The 16,159-nt window shown below is 32.0% G+C and overlaps 3 protein-coding genes across 6 annotated transcripts in view; 2 read left to right on the top strand and 1 right to left on the bottom strand.

Moving 5' to 3' along the window:
• The window catches only part of LOC103313422 (GDNF-inducible zinc finger protein 1), an 87,912-nt gene that overhangs the window by 27,467 nt on the left and 44,286 nt on the right, over window positions 1-16,159 (bottom strand). The window lies entirely within an intron of this gene.
• Window positions 1-16,159, top strand: part of Cngl (Cyclic nucleotide-gated ion channel-like) — a 70,461-nt gene that overhangs the window by 14,161 nt on the left and 40,141 nt on the right. The gene's annotated exons all lie outside the window — the stretch shown is intronic.
• LOC655688 (sodium/potassium-transporting ATPase subunit beta-1) lies at window positions 3,231-4,312 on the top strand. Its single transcript, XM_962249.4, has one exon. It carries the CDS (start codon window positions 3,311-3,313, stop codon window positions 4,253-4,255), a length of 945 nt encoding a protein of 314 aa, XP_967342.1. The 5' UTR covers window positions 3,231-3,310; the 3' UTR covers window positions 4,256-4,312.

Raw genomic sequence — 16,159 nt, 5'->3', positions numbered from 1 at the left:
AACAAGGAAATATCCACCCTTGTCGCTTAATCCCCCAAAAAAGTATCCGTTAACTGCGAGATTTAAACGCCGGGCGGAAATTTCCGACATTATCATCCCGTTATTGTTGTATTGTATAATTTCGAGCTTTGGCCAAGTTCCCAGCTGGCGAACTAATCTCAGATATCGGATGACGGAGGCACCAGTTTAGTTTATGTAAATGTTGTTGACGTTAAATCCTCTTTGCAAACTGTCAAAAATGCGCTTTTAACGTTCCGAGGCCGCAAAAAAAGACTGATGCCACACTCGCGACCGCTTTATCCCGAAAAGACTAGTTCCGGTATAATGTGTTTTAATGGCAACTGCTGGAAGTGGGCCAATTTGCCCAAAAAGGCATTTCTAAACGAAAACAGATTTTTATTTTAACTTTTTCAATTTCAAATAGTTTAAGAATGCCAGTCGTGTAAAAAACTCGAAAAAAAGTTTGACAAACATGCTGGAATATTGATTTAGATTTTACGATGCAAGTTGAGACACCACAACTAAATAAAAACTCGTGTCATTCTAATTCTTATGTTTGTATTTATGGACGTAGACACATAAAAGGCTCAAACGAATTTCAACATAAAACAGAAATGGGAAAAAAGCAATCAATTTGAAAAATGAATGATTTTAAACGTGTTTAAAAAATAAAAACCCGTTGTTTTCCCCCTGTTTGCGAAAGCGCCGCCTAGACGAGCCCATTTGTTAGCAAGTTTCGGAATTTGTTTGAACGTTTTCGGTAGAATCGTTCGACATTGTTTGGACTAAAGACTCCACAAACTCGCCGCTGAGTAAAAATTGGAAACAGACCAAACACGAAACTGTAGGTGACTCGATGTTGTGTTTTGTTAGCTTTTGGAGCAAGAAATTAATTAACTGTCGTCGAAGGGTTACTGGAAAACCAGCCCGGAACGATAAGGTTCATTTATCACCGCGTTTTTACACCACACTTTTGTGAAACTTAATGAAGAGTTTAAGATGATTCGGCAACGTTTATATCAAAAAGGAGATAATTAAACGTGAAAAAATTTAAATTGCTAGAGATGAAACATCGATCAACATAGCGAGTTCATGGGCTTAAATAATTGAAAAATAATCATCTAAAATATACAAAGGGTTTCAGAAATAAACTACAATACAACTAGTAGACTTGTATTAGTCGATTTTGCTTAGTTTTTGAATTTATTACTCCAAAACTAAGAATGTAGAAAAGTAAAACTTTCACCACTTTAAAGTGGAAAGTTCAAACTTAAATCTGTACCAATTGTTTAGCGTATTGCAATTAGGACACGTAAAGGAATTAAAAACTTTCTTAACAGTTGAATAACTTGAGAAAGAAAACCACCTAATTTTTGTTTTCGCTTCTCAGACATTATTAAATTGTTTATCTTTTTTTATATTTCTAAGTAAAAAAATATTGGACGTTAAAATTTAATTTGAGCCACAATGCACATTTTTTTTTAATTTATACGGAGATTTATAGATTTGCCACAGATAATAAAATGTTAGTTAATTCACTGTAATAAATGACAATGGTCAAGCATTATTAGCTGAAAATTTCACTTTTCGACTATTGAAAAAATAGTTATTAATTTTTTTTATGTTTAAAGTTTAATATCTTTCAAGTAATCAACAAAAAACACTAACTAACACTAACTGATAATGTTTTTACAAAAATAATTTAAAGGCTTTTTGGTGTGAAATAAAAAAGGTGTGCCATTTAAAAAATTTATGTTACTCATCTTGCAAGAAACCTCTTTTTATCTTCTTAACTTCAATGAATTAAAAAATTATGTCCTTTGAGTTTGAACTGTCTTCTGTAAAGGAGTAAAAATACTTTTTTTCTACTAGTCTCAGTTTTTATAAAATAATTAAAAAAAGCATGTTTCCTTAAAAAAAACTATCTATTTCAAAAACTAAGCAAAATCGGCCAATAACAGTTTAGCTGAAAAACATAAGTAATAAAAACTACACCAAAAAATGCAAATAAAAAAGTATAGAGTGTTACATTAAAAAAAAATTTGTACTGTTACACTAATTTACAGTATATCTGCTGCCTCAGATATTTTTGCTGTTGTTTTGTAATTGTCGGAGCTGATTTAAAAACTGCAAACAGATTTTTTCTATCAGCTCTAGTTTTTGAGATATAAGTAACTCAAATAAGCATTAAAAAGTAAGTTGTTGAATGGTTGTTGGATGCTGATTTCAAAACAGCCAAAAGATTTTTTCGTCAAGTTTGTGAGATCTAGGTACAGTCAAACAAAGTGAAAATCACTCCTTAATAAACCAGCGCCTGCTTAACGGATTGCAAACTTGACGTAGTTCGGAGATAATTTTACCCGGCTTGGAAAAAGCGAAATATTTACTTCAGAATTAAACTAATTCGAATTAAGTTTGCCATTCATTTTGCAATTTTGCATTTTGATAAACTTCAAGTTAATTAAAAGAGAATGTCTGAATTTTTTTGATAAAAATAAACCATTTTTTAAAAGAAATTATGTATTAAAAATAAATCATTTTTACCTTAAAAATTTTCTAATTTTTATTTTTTTTTCAAAATAAAATTAATTAATATAATTTTACAAAGTGTTTTTAAATGATTCTTATCTAGTGTCCTTTGGAACTGACTTACATGTAAAAAAAATTGTGCCGCTCTGCTCAATTGAATCCTCTGTCAATAAATGTCAAATCTGTCAGTTGGGAAATTAGATTAATTTTTTTTTAAATTTCGTTAAAACGCAGCCAAATTGTTAGACTGTGCAAAAAATAACTTATTATCGAAAATTATGACTAAATGCCTATTATTAGTTATATGAAGCGGCGTTTTCTGATTTTACATGAGAAATCCATAGACGACTAGATGAGAGAGAATGATTTAAAAACACATTGTATATAGTATTATTATTAAATTGCGGCAACAGATAAAAATTGATATTTTATCTATTATTGGTCAATAATTTTTTAAAACATTGTATAATTCAAACTGGAATATGCTTGCACTGTGTAACACAAAATTTATTAACAAGCCATAACTATTCTTATCAACACATATAAATATTTCTAATTTGATACAATTCTGCTGTCGTTTTAATTATCATTATCAAAGACAGTTTTAGCATGTTTTATCATAATTTGTGCACAACTTATCCAACCAATGACTTACGTTTTTGGGTGACGCAAGTAAACGTAGATAATATTATTTACTTTACAAGTATCTAATAATGGATTAAAGTAAAAATCTAGCACATATTGTGCTTATCTCCCTGTTATCATAAACCCAGTCACAACCATGACCGAAAAGTTAAACCCAAAAGTCCAGGAATTTCAGTTCCATTCGATCCCGAAAACCACCAAATGGGAGAGTTTCCAGAAAGTAATTTACGACCCTTCAACACACGAAATTTTCGGAAGAACGAAGAAAAGTTGGTACCAATTGCTAGTTTTCTACTCGATTTTCTACATATGCCTTGCCGCCCTTTTCGCAATTTGCATGAAAGGCTTGACTGCGACCTTAAGCGACAAAGAACCGAAATGGAAGCTTGAGGAAAGCCTAATTGGGACGAGTCCAGGACTGGGTTTTCGGCCAATTTCCAACAACACGCAAGAAGGTTCCCTCATTTGGTACAACTTAAAAGACGTGCAAACAACACAAAAGTGGGTACGACTTGTGGACCAGTTCTTACAACCCTACAAAGTGCAACAAATCGGCAAAAACTACCAACAATGCGACTACGAAATTGCGGTCAAAGAGGGGCACGTGTGTGCGGTAGAAGTGGACAAATTCGGACCATGCACTGCTGAAAACAACTACGGGTTCAATTCAACTTCGCCTTGTGTTTTTCTAAAATTGAACCGGATTTTTGGATGGGTTCCCGATTACGTAACGCAGCCAGAAAGTGAAATGCCTGATGATTTAAAAGAGATTATTACGTACGCCACTTCGAATAATAAGAGCCAAGTGTGGATAAGTTGTGCGGGAGAAAATCCGTTTGATCGAGAACATGTAATTGGGTTCGATTACTTTCCAAGTAGGGGGTTTCCCGGATACTATTTCCCTTACACTAATAACGATAATTATCTCAGTCCACTTATCGCTGTACAAATAAATGTTAAAACGAATGTGATTGTCAATATCGAATGTAGGGCTTGGGCTAGAAACATCGCCTATGATGGCGGGAACAACCATCGAGAGGGATCCGTTCATTTTGAGATTTTGGTGGACTCCAAAAATTGATAGAAACGTGTAATTTATTTGTTATTTTTTGCACAAAATAAAGAGACAGTAATTTGAGTACAGGTTGAAATCTATTGAATTTTTTAAGTTTCACCGATAATTACGCCCAGTTTCCTTTAAGTTAAAGGATATTTAAAAATTAAAGTTGGTTTAAAGCAACTTTAAAGTTATTCCATTTGGTAAAATAAAAAATTACGCTCTATATTCTTGACAACTTGAAATAGACAACCAAAAGCGCGATAGATCAGCAAATTTTTCAAAAGAAGACGAAATCTGTTTGTTAGAAGAGAGAAAAATACAAACATGTTGCTGAATGTAAAACAACTACTCCTAAAATAAAGTTTCCCAGCCCAAAAAGTTTCTTTCATCAAAAATGTGATAAACATAAAGCCTCAAAATTTTCAAATTCGAATTAATATAGTACTCCAAAAAAATTCAAACTTAATCCAAAGAAGAAATTCCGACAGAATCAAAACAAAAGAAAATTTCTATTGATTTATTGGATAAAACCTTGGTAGAGAAAAGCTGTATAAGGAAACAAAGAGACGTGCAGGAACAATATCATCATAAAAGAAATTATGACAAAAGACTGTTGTTCAAAAAATTCCTTATCAAAATGTGCAAAATCAAAGTTTTTGAATCCCTTCTTAAGATTTTCGTAAAAAACTAAATCAACATTGAGCAACACCCAATAAGTATTTTAAGGAAAACAAAACGTCCAAATTTTGAAATTATTAAATTAATAAACGCCAGAATAAATATTTAATTAATTTGCAGTTTAAAACACTGCAATTGTAGAAAAAACATTGTTAATACAATGTGTTCAAAAATGATTGTTCATCAAGTGACCTATGAAATTTGAACGTAATGTGACGCTTAATATAAATTGTGATTACCGTCAAAGTAACAAATCCGTCAAAATAATGCACAAGGGCTTTGAATCCAAAAACCAAAAAATACACAACAAAAATCACGGAAAAGTAAAACACAAATCAAGACAGCCGATTCAAAGATTTTACAGAGAAACTAATGGTCATTTGGACGAATTAGAATTCCATAGTCAACTTGATGAACAACCATTTTTGCACACACTGTATTACGTTCGCAAAGCTGTTTCTTTGAACTCTCTCAAGCTCAAGCTCAAAAATCCATTCTATGCACACGGCATATAAAATAACTATTATTTTCCTATAAATTTTTCGTCTTCGCGATACATATTCTTCAAGAGACGAAGAAAGCGATCTAGAAAACTTTCATTTTGAAAAATTCAAATAACTCTGAGAATATATTTATATATTTATCGAATTAAAATTCCAGGGTAAAAAAGTAAAGGTACTTTAAGTCGTTTCTTAATTTTAAAAAAGTATTTTGAAACGCACTTTATAAATTAAAGTCACTTTCAAAAGTTAAAGTTACTTTAAAATGATTATAAAACTGGCCATTAATTACAATTAGTATTAAAAATCGCTTTCAAATCTAATTAATTCTTAGCGTATCTGAAGACTACTCTTTTCCTGCTAAAGTTTTTCAGCTTATTTATGAGGAAATAGTTAATTTTTCGAGTCAAGGTAACAATAAATCTTATTTCTATAGCTGGTGTTGAACTATTTTTTATCAAGTCCTCTACCCCGCAAGGGTAAAGCTATAAAAGCCTGCTATAGAAAAAAATATATTATACATTATACACGACGATAAAGACTGTTTATTACCAATTTCTTTATCGTCTTGTATAATATTTCCTCTACTAGTTTTCTTCTTTCTCGCATCAAGAAATCATCTAGATTTAAAACAGCTCTTTAACCGCAAGAATAGAGCTATTAATTCGTGCTATAGAAAAAAATGTATTATACATTATACACAACGATAAAGACTTTATTAACAATTTCTTTATCGTATCATATAATATTTGTTCTACTGGTTTCTTATTTCTTGCATCAAGAAATCATTCAGATTTAAAATAGCTATTAATTCCTGCTATAGAAGAAAATGTATTATACATTATACACGACGATAAAGACTGTTTATCCTTGTATAATATTTCCTCCACTGGTTTTTTATTCCATGAATCAAGAAATCATCCAGATTTAAAATAACTCTTTAACCACAAGTGTAGAGCTATTAATTCCTGCTATAGAAAAAATGTATTATACATTATACACGACGAAAAAGACTGTTTATCAACAATTTCTCTATCGTCTTGTATAACATTTGCTTTACTGGATTTTTTTTTGCATTAAGAAATCATTCAGATTTTAAATTACTGGCACTTTGTCAAACTCAAAAAGCCTTTGATTATAATTTAATTCACTCGTTTTAAAGCTGCAATTTTTTTTTGAAACGCCTAATTTTTGTGGTGTTTATTCCCAGAATATCTCCTTTCATATCTTGGCTCACGTGTCTAATAATGTGACAAATGAGTGAGTGCTAATATCCGCATGCTAAATTGAATTTAATTGAAATACAAAATAGTAAATTTAACTACTTTTAGTTTGTAACTAAAATTGAACCGAACTCCTGTTACAAAGACTTTTTGTATTAATTTGAATTTGATGGAATAAACTAATTCTTCAGTTTTTTGATTGCAACATTAGGTATTAAATTACTATGGGCCCTACTAGCTTTAATTAACGCACCACTTACTTGTTACCATAAAGCTGAACATTCAACATCTGCCTCGCTTGCACAGAAGTCTCTCAGAACACAATTAATCCGGATGAGCGTAAATAACACGCCATTTCTGCTTGAAATTTCAACCGACAGCTTGCACGTTTCAAGCCAATACAAAATAGATGGAATTTTTGTTAACGTCTCATTTTCCAGTGAGTTTTTGGCCAATTTAGCACGAGCCAAGTCTTTGTTTATTTTGTTTAATTTGGGAAAAATGTCAACTTCCTGTTTGGAAGGCTCGTAAAATTTTATTTTCCTGTTCCGCGAAGCTATCACCCAAGGTGCTCATATCCGATAACAAGAATAAAAAAGCGATTTTTGAGCATCATAACCCCCGCAGTTATTTCTTTATGTGCATAAATCAACATCATTTTTCGTTAGTAACTTCCACTTGAGTTTAATTTCGAGTCGAGATTTTAGAAAAAATTCATTAATAACTCAATTAAAATTCAAACTCTGACAAAGTGGCCGAGAAGCATTAATCATTTTAATCAGAATATCGTGCCTTTAGTTGCGGATTTTTTCTGCACAAAAGCAGGATCGAAAAAGTATCATCACGGTGGGAGCTTTACTTTTCATTCACAATAAGTCTTTCTCCTTCATATCGACTCGGTCAATACAACACTGCCGAATGTAACGAATTGACATTCGGTATGTGCTCGAAATTCGCTTCTCCTTTCTTTAATCCGTCTTATTTCGCCAGTTTCGCAAACTCTTGCTACTTTGAATATGCGAGGCTGGTTCTGAGATAAGAATAGAGGGGTAAAATAATTAGGTAATCCAGCTACGAACTAGTCTGGAATTTTAATGCGTCTCAACATAGTAAAAAAATAAAAAAAATGTTTTTTAGAAGTTTTTATTTAAAAGATGCATTAAAAAGTAAAAAATATTGTTTTTCTATCAGATAAATTAGTGCTTAGTAACTTTTATAGTATTTAACCACATTGTATTTCATTGTCACGCAGATTACGTAAGTATGCAAAATTTCAGTTCATTGGGACACCGGGAACCCTTTCAAATTTGTCTCCAAAAATATGAAACAGACAGACAGACAACAAAGCAAGTGAAATAAAAGCTTTTAAAAATAAAGTCGCGTTGAATAAATTTGAAATTTAGTACAAAACGTAAATGTCAAATCTGTATTAAAGTGTGCAATAAGGGCTCAAATCTGAGCTTTATGTGCAATAAACTGAATTAAATAAGTTCGAAAGCGGGCGGTGATAAACCGATTTGATTACAATATTAACAGCATTTCATTAATTCGTGACAAGTTCAGCGTTGTGATCAATTTTGTTGAAGCAAAAACTCGCAGTTATAAAGTTTTAATAGAAGCTATTACTTGTCTCATAACATCTTGCATCTAATTAAAGTTTAACTTTATCGACCACCTGAACGCCAATAAGAAACTTGTAATTGCACATAAGAACTTATCTATTCTGACACATTCTTGCGACATTCTTCGTAAAATTTTAATCCGCCCCCTCTTCCCGATATGATTTAAGACGAAGCCATGTTCACTTTGGACGTTGCATAAAACGTGTCGTAAATTTCAAGGGAGTTGCCCGATTTTCGCCAGGTCACGTACCTGAAATAATTCACTTGTTTTACGATGCAACTTTTCCGCCATGTTAACATGAGACATGGGAATGGTGACAGGATATTAACGGAAACTTTTAATAATCACCGATTTTTTTATGCACAAATTCGCAAATTTATGTTTTTCAAATTTTTATTAAATTAAATTCCTTGCCACATTTTTCTTGCGTCTGTAATGGAATAACTGCGCTCTCTGGCGACATTAACGGAACAATCGAGAACGGGACCGTTTTATTTGAAGGTCATATCGTATCCTAACCTTTAGATATCCGTAGATTTACCCAAACAAGAGCGAAAATCGCCGTTTTTGTTACTAAAACTCCTTGTTTCTCTCTTAAAACAGTTATTATTATTTGAGTGTCAAGTAGCAGAATGCATCGTGAAGAAAATGTTTTAAAAAGTAGATAACAATGTTTACTGCTGAAATTTGAGTAAAGCACGAGAGAAGCATTTGCGATAACAGCGTCTCCGTCGTGTAAAAAGCTCGGCGTAAGTTGGAAACTCTATCGAAAGCGGGGACAGGATGATATGTGAATACAAATACTTGAGCAATTGCGCTTATTTCGCTGTTGTGATGTATATTTCGACGGTTCCAGAAGCAGTAAAAATAAATAAGAGGGATTTGGGAACAGATACGCCACCCGATTGGGAAATTAGTTCAACTTTTATATTTTTATCATCACAGGCATTGTGGAAACTCTATTATTAAAAAACTCTAAATTTCAAATTGGCCATAAAGTCGCAATTGGGGAGGAAATGATGCGAAAAAATGATGCTTTCGTGCCAAGGATCGGCAATATAGAAAGATCACATAAATTTGAATAAAGAAAAGAAAACACTTAGAACAGATTTCGAGAGGTTAACGTTGACGTTAACATTTTTCCAAGTCTTTTGCAACACTGAATAAAAAGAAAATAAATAAAAAAAGCAGAAATGACTCCTGTTTAGACCAAATTTTGTCTTTTTTTCGGCTTACTCTTAACGAAATTTTGCGAAATAATTAGGTTTCTGGCTGGAAAAAACATCCAAAAAAAAACAAGGATAATGCAGTTTTTTATGTAAAAAAACTGTGTTTTATAAAATTTTTAACCAAAATTTGTTTAGGAAAATGTTAGACCAAAGAATTTCTTCTTCAAAAACGAGCTAAATTAAGTAATGTTTCAGCTTGGAGGCTTGTTAACAATGTTTTCTTGTGGTTTATTTCTAGCACAAAAATTTGGAGTTATTTTTGTAAATTTTTTCGTAAAATAAATGAATAGGTATTTCATTCAAAAAAAAAATCATTCGACATTTCATTCCGTCACTCGTCAATTCTCCACCACTCACAACCCTCCGAATTTCCTTTTGTTTCATCGAGTCTGACGTTTCCTCCGGCTGTATTAATCCTTTTGTTACTTTCCGGATCAATCCGGGAGGATATGATGTCGTTAACCTTATTTTTTCCGTAAGACGTCCAAAAAGTGAGATGTTTTTTAGCAGCAGCATCATCGATTGATCGCTCGTAATATTCCTCTCTCGGTTGTGTATTTGTGAAGTCGACGTGAAGAGATTAGGACGGTTTTATGCTTCTGAAAAGTCACCAAACTTTTCCACTTAATAAATTTCAATTTGCACGAGATCAACGGGCACAAACAGCGAATTAATTAGAGAATCGACTGGAAAAGCGAGACGACAAACTTGATTGTAACGTCAATTTACTGCAAATTTGGGACCCGGATTCCAATTTTTTCATACGAACCGGAACTAATTAATGTTATAATCAATTGTGATAATTGGGTCTGGTGGGAAATCACATAATATTCACAGAAATTGAAGAATTGAAAACTTGAAGAATTGAAAATTTTAATTTAAACTTAATAGAAAAGTTAGTTGATTCATTTTACTGCCTGTAAAGAAATATGTGTGTAATTACTAATTAGTTACGAGAGCGTCAATAAAAAAGTTACATATTGAGACTTTTCTCGCCAACGAACAATAAACTATCAAATAAAAAAATAAAAAAATATTTTTTGAAAAAAGTAAAAAATAATTTTTTTCTATCAGAGAATTTTTTTGCTTACAAATTAACATTTTAAAAATTCTAAAAATTTTGGAAACAGTGCTCAATTTAAGAAAGTAAAGCTTTTATAAATGTTAAAATCCAAATTGTAGAAAAACTTTATTTCTTCCTTTTTAGTGCATCTTTTAAATAAAAGCGTTTTTCTAATAAAACATTTTTTTTATTTATTGCTTTTTAGTCTTCACTTATTCTTAACGTTTTTTTCTCTGAGATTTAGTTTCGCCGTTTTATTATAACACCATTATTTTGCTGATTTGTGCAAACTTGTTTAGTGGTATGTGATAGAAAACAGCTGTTTGCATTGAAATCACATCTAAACCTCTATTTTGTGTCTGTACCATATCGTCCAAGATAAATAAATTTAAAAAAATAGCGACATTTGTTTGTAACGAAACGTAATAAAAATAATTTCCCAATGACCAACATACCGTTAATGTTGGTATAAATTACGGTATGTACACATCGAAAAGCCATTTGTAAACATAATCTAAAATTTCAAAACCCCATTTACCCCTTTAGGGGATATTTAACCACATAGCATTGCATTGTCAGGAAGAATACGTATGTATGCAAAATTTCAATTCATTGGGACAACGGAAATCCTTTCAAATTTGGCTCCAAAAATATGAAACAGACAGACAGACAACAAAGCAAGTCAAATAAAAGCTTTTAAAAACAGACTGAAAAATTACAAAATCTAGTCAAAAAATATTCATTTTCCTTTCCAGAATGTTTTGATATGGTTTACAACCAGTAATAGAATTATCTCTCAAAATTTTGTCAAAAATACAACGAAATTTTAATTTTTAAGTTAATTGGGTAAATCCTACCTTTTCAGAATTAAGTTTTCAAGTTAAAAGCTAGTCTTTTTTAATTCGTTAATAGTAGGTGAAAATTAGATTATTTCAACAAAAGATTCACTTGTTGTACAAGAATTTTTTACGTTAATAAATTTTGCTCAAAAGTATCTAAGATTTTTTCCGACAGTTTAATAGATATCCAAAATTCTTTCATTTTTGCTTTTTGGGGCAAGTTTTTTAACCAGAAACGTTATAATTTGCAAAATTTTGTTAAAAACAGACCAAAAAAACTCAAATAAAAAAATCAAATTTTTCTAAAATTAGATGAAAAACCACCGAATTAGATCGAAATTGATGTTATCTTATCTTTTGTAAGTCAAGATTGATTTATTTCATAACAAATTGTCAAGACACACCTAAAATGACAAAATAAATAAAAGTAGATGTAACTTTCTCTCGACATAAATTGTTTTTGAAAATATTTTCGTCAAAATAAGCCGATAAACTACAACATTTAGACGAAAAGTATGTATCGTTTTTGAGTTAAAAAATATAAGTTTAGAGATAATGGCCCGAATTCTTATCCCATTATTAAATTTAATAACGTCTCTAACTTCCATGGCAACGTTTGCATCTCTTTCTACAGCATTAGATTTACATAAATCTATATCGTTTTATGTTTAGTTTCATAGCGTATTTAGCTAATAACATCCTTAATGATGAGATAAGAATTCGGGCCAATGTCGCTAAAATAAACCGAAAAACCACTAAATTAAGTCAAAAATTTTATAAATTTGATTTTTGTGGAGTGTAAAACACGTTTTTTAGTCAGAAACGGAATTATTTCGCAGACAGACAGACAGACAACAAAGCAAGTCAAATAAAAGCTTTCAAAAATGATCACGAAATTGTGTCATATTTCAGTTAGATTTTTGCAAACATTTTAGTTTTTTAGCCAGGCCCCCGTTAAAAAAAGAGTAATAAATCTGCCGTCGAAGTAATAAAATAGAAGTCGATGAATAGTCAACTCTCAGGATTTAAAAAGATTTCATTTCCATTTAAATTCAATCAGTGCATCTTAGATTTAGCGCCAGCTCCGAATCAATTAAATAAAATAATGCACGTAATTAATAAAAAATCACTGCGACTCCTTTTTGTAGAATTCATCAAACCTTTGAGCTTTTCGGGATTCAATTAATAATTAGAGTGTAACAATGTGGGATTTCATTCGGCCGCGAAATCCCGTTGGGCGCTGTCGGTTTCCACTTCCGTTATCCGTCGGATTTTCTGGAACGCCCGTCCCAATAATTAAACTCATTTCCTTTAGGAAAATAAAAACGCCGCCCCACTTTTAGTTAATGTGAGTGATAGTTTAACCGCCTCGAAGATAACAATGTGGGATTTCATTCGGCCGCGAAATCCCGTTGGGCGCTGTCGGTTTCCACTTCCGTTATCCGTCGGATTTTCTGGAACGCCCGTCCCAATAATTAAACTCATTTCCTTTAGGAAAATAAAAACGCCGCCCCACTTTTAGTTAATGCGAGTGATAGTTTAACCGCCTCGAAGATGTGTACCAGGCGGTGTTAAATCGGCTGGTAATTAATTAAACACGGTTACTTAGAGGTGTGTCTGATGCGGTTTTGATGAAACATTATTTAGGGTAGTTATGGCTGTTCGCAAAGTGCTTGTTGATAGATAGCGGCTTAAGCGAATATTTGCACATACGGTATAAAACGTCAAAATGACGGATCGTCGTGTCTGATAGAGTGATTCATTTAGTACAAGGCGTATAAAGCTTGTTGCTAGTTATGGGCTGCTAGAATAGATAATAGCTGCTGATAGGGTGCTTAACGTCATGCCAATTTTGAGTGGCATCGCATTAATACAGGTGTTTGAATTAATTCTAAAAATAAAATAAAAAAAACGGGAGCGCCGATCATGGTTATTTTATTGCCCAAACTAGACTATTGATTTGGACGAAATAAATTATAAATCAGTTAAATGCTGGCCAACAGCCAGACCTAAATATACTCAATGTCATTAAAATTGCAACACCAAGAATTAATTTGAATTTTTTGACGAAACTTGGTTTTATCAAAAAATTCCTATTCTTTCTTAGTGTTGCAATTTTTATGACACTCAGTATATATAACGAATCGCTAAGGCCTTTTAAATGTATGCTGAAATAAATCCGAAACTCGAGAAAATTTACGACGTGTCAATAGCACAGCAGTTGAAGTATTTACAAGTAAATAAAAAAGTAACTTTCTCTTAACTTCACAAGTTGCAAGTTTATTTATTATCGGACAACTCCAACTAACCCAAGTGTTACATTTGCGGTAAAAAACCGGTGATTATGAGCGAATTGGAGATGAGTTCGTATCGTAATTCAGGGTTTTCTAATTGAGGCAAAGGAAAAATGAAAGTGTCAACGTTGCAAACTTGGGCCTGAGAAATTAGACACCGCCCCCATGATACTATCTCAAACGAGGCTTTAGGAGAATTTACGACAGAAAGGAGAAGAGTGCTCATAAATTTGCAAACGTTTTAAGTAAAACGTGCCCAACTTTTCCATATAATTAACTATGTGGTGACAAGCTAAGAAAAAAACATATAAATCTCGTTCACTTTTCTAATAACAATAATTTGGGGAAGTTAAATTAAACAGTTTAATTAGTGGAAGTAGTTCATTAATTAAAACGGACCTTATCGATCCGTCTATAATAATATTGAAACGTTTAGATAATTCGCCTTCAATCTACTAGCTTTGATTAAATTTCTTAATTATTTTGAACACGCTAAACCTGCTGTTTATTCATTAGCCCGCAATCCTTGAGGCATTTCAAGCCAGTCTACCTGCTTAAAGTAGTGTAAAATGAAAATTTCCTGTGTAAATAATGCTTTAAAGTGATCGCAAATTGCTTCGAGCCGGCGAAATGCACAGTATAGGGTCAGTCCAGGTAAGCAAAGCCGCGGGGTTTTTCGTCATAACCACCAAAAAATGAAATACGAAATAATTTTTTGTTCGTGAATTAGATTACTTAATCAAATTTTTTTTTAAATAAAATACAAAGTAAGTTTACTAAAAGTCAATTTTTACTATATGTCAAAAACAAAATAATTCAAAAATTCAGTGTTTCCTATTAAATACATTTACTTTTTAAAAAATTGTGTGCTGAAAACATCGTTGTTTCAGTGTAACACCAGAAATCCTAAAATATTAATTAACTAATATTTTAATATTTTTTTAATTAGTTAATTTTAATTAAAAGTGAGGATAGAAAAATTTAAATGTGTAGAGAAAAAAAAGTATTTAAAAGTATTTAAAAACTAGGTAAAAATTAATGACATTTCAAGTGTGTTAATAAGTCCCGTGTCCCCACTTGCCCTGCCGTACCCTATGCCCAATTAAAGTGAAGATCTCGCGTAAATTTTCCAAGCCAGCGGTCGAATCCTCATTTCCAGCAAAGATTTTCAACGATCCGAGCCCAAGCAGCCATATAAGAAAATATGCAAACACGAAAATCTCCGACTCATATCAATAACAATATGAGAGTTTATTAAAAAATTCATGAAATTTTCCTAACGGATCCGACATTATTTCATTTTATGTTCCACTCTCGATGGCACAGATGGGACGAGGTAAAGACTAAGGTTTATGAGATCCCAACTGAAGGATTTACACGCTCAAACAAAGAGGGAATAGTCGGAGAAACATGATTTTAACGAAAATTTATAGCGGGAGAGTCGCATTGACATATTGCACAAGTGTTCCCTATCTTGCCCATTTACGACAAGTACAGACGGCTACATTTTTTATTGGGAAACGAGGATATTAATGATCCAGATGCGAAATTCGTTTTTAAAGAAAGAAAAAGTGGATAAATAAAAAATTTAATAGGAGACAATTTTGGTGGATGCGCCGGGAGAAAAGTTTAAAATCTGTAAATTTAAAGTTGTGTTGAACCAACTCAAAGCAATTAACTTGAACGCATGTCGAATGAATGCCCAACATCTGAACACTATTCCTTTCGACCTAATTACCTCAGAGTGTCTCCCAAATATTTAATCAACCGCCCTAATCGAGCCTCTTCAAATATGTATTTAGCTTAATGCTTTCTATTAAAAGTCACTTTCCTACTCACAAACTTTTTCAGGCCTTGAAAAAGTGCACATCGATACAAAAAAGCTCAATTCGAGCTTAAACCGAGTTTAACTATAAACTAAGTTTAAGCCGACACCGAGTGCTGCTCAGTTACGATATATCGACTAAGCTAAAGCTTAGTATTGGTTTAACTAAGCGGTCGATGTTGGCATTGGCTTATCGCTAAACGTTTTTAATATTAACGTTATTAATATACATAACTCTATAATTTCATTGAAATCGTTAACAGATGAATAAAAAACCGAAGTAGTAATTTTAAGAGCAAAGAATTTTTTTTCAAAATTATTAACTAACAATGGATTGTAAAAAAGATACTTGATTAGTTCGTTTAAAAAATAAAACATAAGCCCAAATTGCACTAAGATTTAATGCAACACCAGACAGATGTAGAGAAGCTGCTACAAACCTTAAAATTCTTGTTATAGCGATATTATTCCTTTAATGTATAAATATTAATAAATGATAATATTATTCCATCTTAACATAACTTTTCAAAATCAGAACTGTCAAAACTGTTATGTCGTAATAAGCGATCTCCAAAACTAAGAGCTTTAGAGAAAAACGAGTGACACATTCTCGGGTCCGTTTCTTGAGAGAATAATTTTGGTCAAAACCGC

The sequence above is a fragment of the Tribolium castaneum genome, chromosome 8 (genome assembly GCF_031307605.1).
Source record: "Tribolium castaneum strain GA2 chromosome 8, icTriCast1.1, whole genome shotgun sequence".
Classification (NCBI taxonomy): Eukaryota; Metazoa; Arthropoda; class Insecta; order Coleoptera; family Tenebrionidae; genus Tribolium; species Tribolium castaneum.
This window is presented reverse-complemented; position numbering and strand designations above follow the sequence as displayed.

Coding starts and splice junctions, on each gene's coding strand:
- LOC655688 (XM_962249.4), top strand. CDS start 3,311: ATGACCGAAAAGTTAAACCCAAAAGTCCAGGAATTTCAGTTCCATTCG.